The following is a 12552-nucleotide window of genomic DNA, read 5'->3' as shown; positions in this document are numbered from 1 at the left end:
AACATTGCTCTTTACTTTAAAAGACACTAGAGCCCAGGGTGGTGGCGCTCACCTTTAGTCCCAGCACTTGGAGGCAGAGGCAAGCAGATCTTATGAGTCTGAGGCCAGCTTGGTCTATATCATGAGTTCCAGGACAGCCAGGGCTACACAGAGACCCTGCATCAAAATCAATCAATTAAAAAATAAAACAAAACCAAAAAATCCTAGAAACGAGTAAATGAGACTTATTTTAATGAAAACAATGACTAAAGATAAATCTATTTTCTTTACGATAATTATTTCTTAACTCACCTGTCCTTCTAATAGGTCACAATCTTCACCTTTAACTTGTCCATTAATCAAATAAACACCGTTTTCTATTTGCTTGGCCCAGCGTGTGAGTCCATTCTTAAAAACAAGACAAACTCCTTGAGCTGTAACGTTATCTTAACCAAGCCTCCCTGAGTCTGCTATCTCCACCTACTACACTGAAATCTTGAAAACACCCGAATATCAACAACTGGATGTTTAAATCCAGTATCGCAAATTGAAACACAGTCCTAATCTTTTAGCACATTATCCATATTTAGTATGTTTTCTTTTCCTAAAACTTATATCACAAACTCCAAAGCCTTATTAATAAGTACATGAGCATAGAAATAAAATCAATAGGGTCTATTATCTTACAAAGTAGAAAAATGAGCCCTGAGTAGCATAAAGCAGTATTAAAGAAGAAAACTTAGATATAAACAAAAGAGCAAGGAAAAAATACAAAGGAATAAAAAAAGAAAGGTAAAAGTAATCAGAGTCAAGAGAAGGTCATTTTTAAATCTATGGACATAATTAAATTCTACATATGTTAATTAGTGATATTTATTATGTATCTGCTATGCCAAATATACTAGTATTATGATATTATTCATTCTTAAAAAAATTCTAGTCCAGCTAAAGTAACATGTTCTTCAGGCATATGACAGCAATCATTTAAAATAGAGTACAAGTTTTGAGGATTGTAAATGTCACAACCATATTAACAGCAGAAAGCCCACTCAGGAATCACTGAAGAAAATATATTTGACACCGATACCTTTGTATTTTTTTCCAGAGTGTAACTGGCAGAAGTAGCCGACAGTGGGATGTGAATGTTAATGTGAACAGTACACTCTAGAGACAGCCATGAGGCAGACACTCTACTTTGATACTTCCAATCTGCGGGTCTTGCTGAACTCTTTATCAGGGAGAAGGTGGAAAAACAAAACATGACATGGCTTAGGTGAAATATATGCATTGAGAAAATAATATAAGGTATAAAATCTATAACCCAAACAAGCTAACATCCTGTACTATTGATCAAATTATCCGATTTAAGGGAAACAGAAGCACAAAGTGATCATGTATTAATGTTAGTACTTTCATACCCTCTAGACAATGCTGGCTACCCTCGGGGGTCGGTAGACAAAGGATCAGAAAGCTTTCTGGAGACTTCTACAGGGCGCCCTAGGACGCAGCTTTCAGTGGTTGGCCTCAACACTCCATTCTAAGGACCTGGCTGCTGCAGACGTTCCCTGAGCTGCTCCTCAGCATGGCTGTGATCTCCTAGCTTCCCACCCTGCTGAGTTTTCACGCTGCTTTTAGGCAAATGCTGGTCTGGATTCTGGACCACACACAGGGAGCCGGCTGGCCAGGCACTACATGAAATCCTCAGTTTTACTATTAGCTTCTCAAATATAAAGCAGGAGATTAACAAACAAAACAAAAAAACTTCAAGAGGTCATAAACATTGAAAAGAAGTGATGACACTGGAAATTATTAAAACTAAATATGAAGATGAATTTTGACTTTTTAAAGCAGTTTATAAAACAGAAAACTCCTTAAAGAGTGGTTTATCTTACCTTTGGATCATGGACATCATAAGTTCGACAAGATATTCTTTACTAATTAAGGTCATATAAATGAGTCTCAAAGAATTTTTGATAATAGAAATACAATCCAAAAACTAAAATTCAAACATATATCCAAGTGCTTACAAATTACAATACTTTATATAGTTAAAAGACATATAGAGATATAGTTATACATTTATGTAAATGAGTGTTTATGTATTATGTAGATAAATATATGAATTGCTGACTACAGTACTTATGGTGCTTAAAAAGCAAGCAACACAAATTTCTTTCTAAATATTGCTAATCATAGTAAATGGACAGGAAGCACCTGGGTTCTTGCTCCAACATGCCCTATACAGCATAACGGATGGGATCAAGCCCAAGAACGTGACTGGGTTGTAATACTTCCTAGGCAAGGGTCAAATACACCGAACACTCATCTGGTGCAGGAAAAACCTCTGTTTGAATTTTGTCTTCTCCAAGTCTTTATGTCCTAGAATTGTGACTCTTTTTTATGACTGTCTATCCTGGGGAGTTCCAGAGGACACAGAGATTGAAGAAGTCACATGACCATAGTAAAGGCTTAACAATTTCTACATTGCCCAGCTCAATGTATAGGTGTTTCAAACTTTTCTCAAACACTTTAACTCTCAAACACCTTTAAGAAATAAAGGTGAAAATTATATTAACATAGCAAAAACATTATTTGCTTAAGCTTATCTCTGAAAAGAGCCTACAGTACAAAAATATACATGGTTAGAGAGCTGGCAAAGAATTCAGAATCCTAAGTCCTTTCTCTATCAAACTCTGTAACTTAGCACATTATTAATAGCCACTATTGTTATTAATATTAATATTATTGGTAGCTCTAATCATAACAATGTGCTTTTTTTTCCTCTTTTGGATTTTGGAGAGTTTCTCTGTGCAGCCTTGGCTGTCCTGGAACTCACGCTGTAGAGCAGGCTGGCCTTGAACTCAAGAGATCTGCCTGCCTCTGCCTCCCATGTATTGGGATTGAAGGCATGCGGCAAAACCAGCTGGCAACAATGTGCTCTTTAGGGGCTGGAGAGATGGCTCAGAGGTTAAGAGCACTGTCTGCTCTTCCAGAGGTCCTGAGTTTAATTCCCAGCAACCACATGGTGGTTTACAACGATCTATAATGTGATCTGATGCCCTCTTCTGGCCTGCAGGTGCACATGCAGGCAGAACATTCTATATGTAACAAACAAATACATCTTTAAAAAAAACAAAACAACAATGTGCTCTTTAAAAACAAACATCCTTTTTACAAAAGGATAATTTAAATAAATGTTTAAGGAAAGAACTGTAGGAATGTCATTTGCATATATATGATCTTGTGGGGAGAGGAGGAAAAGCAGGCTCATTACAGTGTACACTGTGGATGGTGTGGGCCAGTCAGCAACACCAGTACTGCAGCCAGAACCACATACATTAACCATAAACACCTAAATAAAAGATACTTTTTTGTAGAAGAAGAAATGTGAAGTATCACTCGTTCTGAGACCTCTTCCTCTGTGGCAGTCCATAGTTTTTTTCTATTCATAGATTTTTCCACAGAAAATATTAGCTGAAAGACAGAAAAACATACATGAATTCACTACAAAATGAAAAAATGTGGGAAAAGACGATGGCAATTCCTAATCTTCAGAATGTCATCAACTATACCATGGTATACTAACCATTTGTGATTTCATAAAAGGACTCACATAAAAACTGACTTAAGTAAAAAATGTCATTTCCTGTAACTAATTATTAACTGGACATGATAAATTAATTTGGGGCAGTTAGTATTTATATGAAATATAGAATACAAACTTTATTTTTGTTATAAGAAGAGTAAGTATTTTTTAACCACAAAAATAAGATGTTCCCCATTTAGTATTTCTTATTTAAGTTTCACAAAACAGTTAAGTAGTAAAAACTTAAAAGAAAAAATCAGAATAGTGACCCAGATTTGTGTCATTACCTATAAAGCAAGCATTTGGAATGAGGCTAGAGCGTCATGAACGTGGCTCTAATTATTCCTACAACAGTGTGTAGAGAGGTCTAGTTTGTAGTATCATTCTAATGGTCTATAAGCTGAAAACAACTCATCAGAAGAGTCACAGTTTTCCTGATACCAAAAGAAATTGCTCCAGGAAATACAGTATTAGGTAATGACCAAAACTACTGACAATAATCTATACATTTTATACAGTTATTTCTTGCAGTATATCTCAAGGTCCACCATTTCTTTTCTATTTGAGACAGTCGCACTCTGTAGGCAAGGCTGTCTGTCTGCAGATCCATGAACAGGTGGAAGGACAGAGCCGATCTACCAGGTTGCCATCCTCCCCCCTCCCATGATGACTCCCCTCCCTATCATATATACATGTATAATACACAAACCCTAAAACTTATTTTATAATATATAGTTTTGACTGAAAAATATTTAGATTTATGCACAAAAGATCTGCAAGAAATGAAAGAAAAAGGAACTAAGCATAATTCTAGCATAAGAATTATGGAACACTAATGCGTGTGCGCGCGCGCACACACACACACACACACACACAGAGTTATGGTCAATTTAAGGTCAATACATACATATCTAATTAGTAAAATGTAGAACTCTGATGTCATTAAGAGTTTTTGCTACACTGGACTTACTCTGCGCAGGGCATTTTGAAAATCGTCTACTAGTTCCAAAGTTGTAATAATAAATATTCCAAGAACCACAAGTCCTCCAGGGAGCATTCTGGACACCTGAAGATAAAAAGACAGTATCAGCTATCATAAGTATACTGGTTTTTTCTTTTCTTTTCTTTTCTTTTTTTATTTTTATTTTTTTTTATTTTTTTGGTTTTTTTTCGAGACAGGGTTTCTCTATGTAGCCTTGCTGTCCTGGACTCACTTTGTAGACCTGGCTGGCCTCGAACTCACAGCGATCCACCTGCCTCTGCCTCCCGAGTGCTGGGATTACAGGCGTGCGCCACCACGCCCGGCTAGACTGGTCTTTTCTATTTGATACTGTAAACATTAAATCAGCAAATACCTATCTGGGACCAACTATACATATAGAATCCAGGTACAGGCAGTTTAGAAACTGGAGTATTGCTATATGCATAACCCTTCTCAGAGCAGCGCCATCTTTATACCTTAAAACCACTCTGTAAATGAAACAATACATCAGACCAACAGAGAACTTCTCTGGGGGCAACATATAGAGACCCCTTTCTCCTAAGATTTGTGAACTTACTTCTGAAATTTTTGCAATGGTCTTCCAACTATCTGCAGAGTAAATATTTTACCTAGACTGTGATTTTAATCTTTCCAGAATACAGCAAATCTGATATTAGAGACAGAGCTGATTAGCTATCTCTGAAATATTTGAGCATTGGTCGAAATTACTCCCTGTTCACCACACACTGCCCCGTGCTTTCTAATGCTATGCCTTTTCTCAGGCTTTTCCCTCAGACTAAATTGACTGCTTTTACATTCCCAGGTCTGAATTCAATGAGATAAGTTCAAAGCCAACTTGAGGGAGATATCTTCCCTGGTACTTTGAACTTCCACAGGATTTCCCTATAGAATCATCCAATCTTGTATCTTTATATACTAATCTGCCCTCTACTTATTCATATTTCCCCTTCACATGACTGTGGCTGGTTTTAAACCTACAAGTTTTTCTCTACCAGCCACGTTCAGGGATAAGAGTACTTCTGCTAGCTTTTATAGTTTTTACGGAATAAGAAAACAACTACAAAGTGAAATCTTAGAAAATTAGGTATAAAAGTGTAATTTCTACTGTATCTGCATTATGTCAGTTCACGGTTCCCCTCTGGTTTCATAAATTCCACATAATCAAAATGACAAATGTGACAAAGTTTTCATATTTATCATGGGGTACCTATATAGCTTTAAAAGTTAATAAATAGTTAACTCTTTCTAGAGGTAAAAATATTAATTACATTGAGTATTATAAATTCATATATATTCTCTCTATATGTATTTGCATATAAATTATATAGAACACATGAGATTTCATAGGGAAAGTGTGGGGAAGTGGTTGCTCAGTGGTTAAAGCACTTGATGCAAAAGCATAAAGATCAAAGTTCAAATCCCAAGAGCCCACGTAAATGCTGGGTGGGCATATGTGCTAGCCTGTAATTTCATCCTCTGAGAGTAAAGAAAAGGGATTCCCTAGAGCAAGCTGGCTAGCAAGACAAGCTGTACCACGGAGCACTGGGCTTGACTGAGCCTCTGCCTCAAAGAACAAGATGGCAGAGTGAGAAAGGTTACTGATAGAAACCTTGAGCCTCCACTTACACACATGCAAACACACACATATACAAGCATGCACACACACTGCAAACACATGAAAAAAAATATAAGAAAGCCAAAGCAAATTTATAACAGGAAGACAACAGTATTATTTCTTGGAATCTTTTCAAATAATTGCATACTATTGGCCCATCACAAATATATGCACATTTATGTATCTTAGAGGCTTTTAAGTTGAGAAGGAAATTCAATAATTACTCTTATCTTACTCTAATAACCTTTACTATTCTATGCTACAAATCACGAAAGAAATACTTTTAAGTAAAGTATCATATTAGTTTTTCAGCAACCCCTAAGTCCATTTCCTCTTCTTCTAACAGCAATATTGTTTTCACAAACACCCAAAGTTAAAAGTCTCAGCCTACTTGGGCTATTTTTCTCTTCTAAGTCTCCTTACTCCAATCAACCCAGTCACTCAATTTTTATGATCCTAGTTCTTTTTCTAAAATTATTAATGAAGTTTAAGCGAATTTATCCATACATTTTTAGTCTAGTACATTACAAGTCACATCATAAACCATGAAAATGCTGTGCTAGGCTCTCAGATTAGAGCCATAAATAAAAGAAACATAGCTCCTACCCTCATAAAGCTCAGAATCAGTTGAGGCTCATAGAGCCATTAGTTTGGACTACTGCTTTAACTTTAGTTTCGCTTTTGTCTCCAGGCTCTCCTTTCCAACATTACTGGGCCAATAGCAATGCTATCTTATAAGTTACCGGCAAATTGATCTCTTTAATCTCCTTTAAAATAAGGAGATGTAAAAAGTTTATCACTGTACTTTTTAATGTGATACTTTCATTAATTTTGCACAATGCACTCTGACCACATTCTGCCACCCTTCCCAGATCCAGCCCCACCACCTATGCTGCTCCTTCCTACTTCATGCTCTTCTTTGACTTTAAGAATAATCCAGTGAGTTTAATTTGTGCTGCCCATAACTCACAGGTGTGGAACGATCCAACGAAGCCTGCTTGACTTGGTGGTGGCCACATACATATGTATTTTTTTTTAAGGGCACATCCTTAAAAGCCATGACTCTACCTGTCGCTACCACTGGGCTTTTCTCTACCATGTACACTTTTTAGGACTGTATTCCAAACTCACCCATCAACAAGCATTGTATTTAACTACATTTTCCTATACTCTCTGTGTTTCAACAACCAGACTGCCCTGCTTCTTGCTATTTTCCTAGTATTGTGTCTTTGTGTCACTTGCCCACATTGTACTGCCCTTGATATACTCAATGTGTTCTCTGACTTCTTCAGTTAACAAAGTCCTAAGAACCATTCATGCTCAGGGCCTTCTGTAAAACTGCTTTAATACAACATATGAACTGGCATGCATTTACGAATACTCTTAAAATTCTAGTCCTGTGATCCAGGAAACATTTTTTTCTTTTGTTTATAATGATATAATATTACCTGGGTGGCATGTTCTGTGGCCCATTCCTCATCCAAAGTATCCAAGTTAGCTTTGGGGTGTTTGAGGTTCTCCTTTTGTTCCTCTTTAGGTGGTGTTCTAGTGGCAAGAATCACATAATCCTTTTGTGAAGAACACTTTAAAAACAAATTGTAAGAGCTTATTACATTTATATCTGATTGAACAACTGGATACCTCATGCAAAAAGTAAACAGTATTTGTAGCAATGTAACTTGTTCATACTCATATTATGAAATCTACACTCAGAGCTTTAGTGAACAGCCTTGTGATATGTCTCATATACTATTTATCTTTAATATAAATAATAGCAAGTATTTACTTAGACAACCTCAATATAAATCACAGAGTGGTCTTCAGAAACGACTCTAGATCTGTGGATGTAGCTGAGGTGGTACAGCAGTTTTCTAGCATGTAGAAGGCTCTGGCAGCAGTCACCAGTGCCATATAAACCAGACATGATGGCGTGCATACATAGCCCAGCACACTCAGGAAGGAGTTAGGTCTTTCTGGATTACAAGAATTCTAGACTGGCCAGGGCTATACAACTTGTACAACAAGATTTTGTTATTGTTGTTAAATGTGTGTGTGAACTGACACAACTAAAATATAGTATACTCAGTCAATATTCCAGTGATTTTATTTATTTTCTCTGTAGTTTAAATAGATTGGATGTTTAGCAAACATTAAAATCTCATTTAGAAAATGAAAAATGACCTTGTTTATTTTACCTGTATTGCAATAATAGGAAAAAAAGCCAAACAACAGCAACAAACCCTTACACAAATGCATCAAAAGAACAACAGAGGGGATTTGGAACAAAATTCAAAGTGGTTACAAACTCCATGGTCTTCATTTTTAACAGCAGTTAAGTGGTAATAAAAAGTGAAAGATACAAAAATAAATTTGTGGGCTAAAAGGCATCTCAGTTTCACTACACCATGGCTCCTAAATTAGCTAAAAGGCTCATGATCTTAGTTAGGACAGTATTCTATCTCCAAGTATGACCTGATGCTCCCTAGTGATCATTAGCGTCATCTGGAAATAATACTTATTTCCAGAAAATCATGTTCAAATATACACAGGGAAGAGTATATAGTTTGATTAAAGAGGTGTCTCTTAGGGCTGGAGAGACGGCTCAGTGGTTAAGAGTGAGTACTCTCTTGCAGAGCAGCCAGATTCAGTTCTCAGCTACCACATCTGGTAGTGGACAACAGCCTGCAGCTCCTGCTTCAGGGCTCCAACCCCTGTGGGTTCCTTGGGCAGGCACACACACAGACACACACACACACACACACACACACACACACACACACACCATACAAGTAAAATGTAAAAAGTACATATCTATATCTCTTTTTAAAAGTCCTCTCTACCCCTTCTCCCATTTTGTTTTTGAACTGGGCTTTCCATAGGCCAGGCCGGCCACAAACTCACTATGTACGCCTCCTGCTTCCAAGTACCAGGACTAGACTCATGAGCCACCATGTCTGGCACAGAAGCGACTCTGCTTTCCTAAGACAATGAACTTTGAAAAGAAAGAAAAATTGACATTTAGAGTAGGAAAAAAGCTTGAGAAGACAGAAGAGGACAAGAGTGAGCTCTGGAGCTCTGAAGGAAGAGGAAGGATGCAGCAAATGAAGAAGTAAAGACAGTGCAGAGTTCAATATGGTGGTTCACATCAACAGTGAGAACGGTGCAGTGTTCCAGGCCAGCTTGGACTAGGTAGTAAAAGCCTGGTTTAAGAGGTGCTGAGCGAAACAGAAAAGCACAGAAGGTAGTTTACTCTAGGACCCTATTTCACTTGGGTCATTGCTCACCTGCCCCCTCTTACAATATACTTGGTAGCCCCGTTCCTTCACCTGCAGGAACCATGCACCAACCCCCCTCTCCTAGCAGCCTCACCCCCTCAGGTCTCTCTCTGTATCAGGCTACACATCATTTCCATCTCTAAGCAACAGTACAGATGCCCCTGTTCTTGGTAACAATCACATTAGCCAGTTCCCAACACATCTGGTAAGAAGAACAGCAATGTCCAATGAACCTGAAATGGTTTTAGGTGCCTGTGCAGTTAGATAAAACATCCATCAAGTGAACTTGAGGGGAGGGGCAATCTATGCTTTAATTTAAACTGAATTAATCAGGTGGCTTATGGGGAAGGACATGTACATTGGGGAAAATGAGTATCAGACCTTAGCTAACCAACCAATAAAAATAGACAATCATCCAAACTACAGCCTTAGAAGCCAGCATCTTCTTTTGAACCCTATTAAGCAAAGCTACTAACAATAATTTGGGCACTTCCATACCTCTAGCACTTGGCCTGCAGTGAATGTGGACTCTTGCCTTGTTCCTTATAAAGCTATCTTGCCAAGTTATCAATGTCTTGGATAAGAAGCCAAGAACTTGGAAAGAACTGATCCTGACTTTGACCACTCTGACAACCACCAGTAACATTGGTGATGACACTTAAGGTATGAGGTGCTGCTGGAGAGGTCCAAGTCTGGTCTATCCGGAGAGCCAACAGGGCTCAGCCTATTACGATGGACTCCCTTTCTCGGCAGGGTTTTCTCTTCCCCTAAGGATCATCACCTACCCTTCAGGGAAGATGATAGGCCTGACCCTTTCCTGAGAGAACCTGTTCAGCAAGCACCTGGGGATTACCCCACCCTATGCTAAGGAGATCCTAACCTTCAGCAAATGACCTTTAATTCTACCTGGAAGTTCTTCCCCCACCCACAAAACAATTAAGTACTGGCTTTTTTTTTTCCTTCTTGTGATAGGACCCTGTGCTACTGCGTGCAAATTAAGTATCCTGGCACCCCTAGCCCCAATGAATCAGACACATTCACCTTAAACCTCTCCCCACTGCCCAAGGTTTATAAATAAAGGTTGGCTGGCTCCCTCTCTCTCGTGTGCCATTCCTCCACCATGACTGTCTGAGACTCCATTTATTCTGAGGATGAATCGTGGCTGGACACCTGGGGCTTCACTGCCAGTCAAGGCAGTCAAGATAGTGATGGCGAAGCTGCCTCGACAGCCACTGAAGCCTGCTAACCACCAATGAAGCGCCTGCTTCTGGCTGGTTTCAGGTGTCTACCCAAATCTTTGCCGTGCTTAACACAGCAGCTTGACTAAGAGCTATAACACCTTTGATATCATCATGGGCTCATGGAGCTCCAGAGTCTCCACTGCCAGCTGACACCAGCAATTTCATTATAAAAGAGCTAAACTGTAACACTCCATGGGAAACTCTTTCTACACCTTGGCCTAGTACACAGGCCTTACCTTAAAGCACTCTAGGTATTCCTGAGAGAAACATGACCTTTAATCTTGAGGTCCACCTGTTCTTATCCAGAAGCAAGCAGCACCTGGACCAGCCCAACAGATATGGTAACTAGGCCACCTGCTAGACACTGAACGATGTTAAAGTTTTGTTTATGTAAGTTGGGCAAGTACCAGCTAAGCTATGTATCCAGTCCAAAACATGAGGAAAGCAAAATGCCAGTAATCTGGTCAGTGAAGACTTACATTGTGAGGTTTTGACATTTTTAAAGTTACTTTCACAGCACTGAAGGGAAAATGATCACACTTATTCAAACTCCTTAGAATGTTAACTCAAAGATCCCCTTCAGCTTAACTGCCTCAGATTTATGTTCCTTCCACAGCCCAACCCTGAAGTTACTATTAAGTGGTATAATTAGTTTAAATGAGTGAGGGATTTGATTTTAACAACATGCAGAGTAGCAGATACATACATACCTGTCCTATCAAAAGACCAGAGACAAAACGTTGTCCTTGGAGATTAATGTTCGAGAGATACTGGCCAACAGTCTCTTCTACAATGTAGGTTCTTCCCATTATTGACACGCAATTCAATAACCTAAATCACAAGTAATAAAGTTAGCATTTGGGGGGGGGCGATGTGATTTTGGATGTTTTAGCCTTGGAGAAACGGGCAAAAGAACAAAAAAGTGACGTAATCCTGACAATCATCCTATGTGATTCAATGGTTGCAGTGATTCAATGTTAAAGTTACTTATTTGCCTGGTGTAATTGTCACCTCCCAGGCTTACTGCTAACCTCAGCTACACCTAGAGGCTTCTAGCACCCATACAATCTAATCTAGGCTGAGAATGTGTTCAGGCTCTGAGACACACAGCTGAATAAGCTCACCATTGGTAGCTCTTTCTGAATTCTGACTGACTGGTTCAACTCAGCTGTCTGGCTCAAAACTCCTTTCTAAGTTGACTGATTCAAACTGGCTTCTCTTGCTTCTGACTGAATTGCTTTGGTTAGCTTCATACTACCTCTAGTAATCGGTTCTAATAATCATCTTCTGGCTCCTTCTCATTTTCTGGTTCATGCTGTCTTCACTTGTGTCTAGCTTGTTCGCTCTTCAACCTCTTTAAAATCCTCCCTGTAAAACTGCTTCTGAGTTCCACAAACAGAACTGCCACAAAGTCAGCTCTATTGTCCTGCCTCTGAACTTACCGAATCAACCAAACTGCCTGAACAGAACTGAATGGAACTCAGAAGACCTGCATGCGTCTGTCTCCTGAGTGCTGGGATTAAAGGGGTGTAGCCCCACGCCTGGGCCTAAGCTTTTCTTTACTTGAAACTTGCTTTATACCAGGCTGGCCTTTGACTCAGATATCTGCTTGCCTCTGTCTCCTGAGATTAAAGGCGTGTCTGTATTCCAGCTGGATCACACAGACCTAGAAGATCTTTGGATATGATCCTCTGCCAGATCAGCCACGTTCTGAATTAAAATACTCCACAGTTCTTTACTAAATAGGGCATTCTTTTTTTGTACAGCTAAATGGAATTCTTAGCTCAGAGCTGTAAGAAACAACTTCCTGGGGGCTGGAGAGGTGAGTTCAGTTCCCAGCACCCAAGTCTAGT

The 12552-nt window shown here is 38.9% G+C and overlaps 1 protein-coding gene across 4 annotated transcripts in view; it reads right to left on the bottom strand.

Moving 5' to 3' along the window:
- Window positions 1-12552, bottom strand: part of ODR4 (odr-4 GPCR localization factor homolog) — a 30552-nt gene that overhangs the window by 16040 nt on the left and 1960 nt on the right. For 3 of the 4 annotated variants that reach the window (XM_084782290.1, XM_084782291.1, XM_084782289.1), the window contains exons 2-8: window positions 11410-11530; window positions 7632-7766; window positions 4536-4631; window positions 3347-3453; window positions 1872-1908; window positions 1067-1207; window positions 292-387 (exon numbers count right to left, since the gene is read on the bottom strand). In XM_084782290.1, coding sequence (XP_084638416.1) covers window positions 292-387; window positions 1067-1207; window positions 1872-1908; window positions 3347-3453; window positions 4536-4631; window positions 7632-7766; window positions 11410-11508 — 711 coding nt within the window. In that variant the 5' untranslated portion in view covers window positions 11509-11530. Of the gene's footprint in view, window positions 1-291; window positions 388-1066; window positions 1208-1871; window positions 1909-3346; window positions 3454-4535; window positions 4632-7631; window positions 7767-11409; window positions 11531-12552 lie in introns of those variants that run through there. The other variant, XM_084782292.1, reaches the window with a different exon arrangement.

This window comes from Acomys minous (assembly GCF_964271855.1).
Source record: "Acomys minous genome assembly, chromosome: 1".
Classification (NCBI taxonomy): Eukaryota; Metazoa; Chordata; class Mammalia; order Rodentia; family Muridae; genus Acomys; species Acomys minous.
Note: the sequence above shows the minus strand (reverse complement) of the source record. Positions and strands in the feature narration are given on the sequence as shown.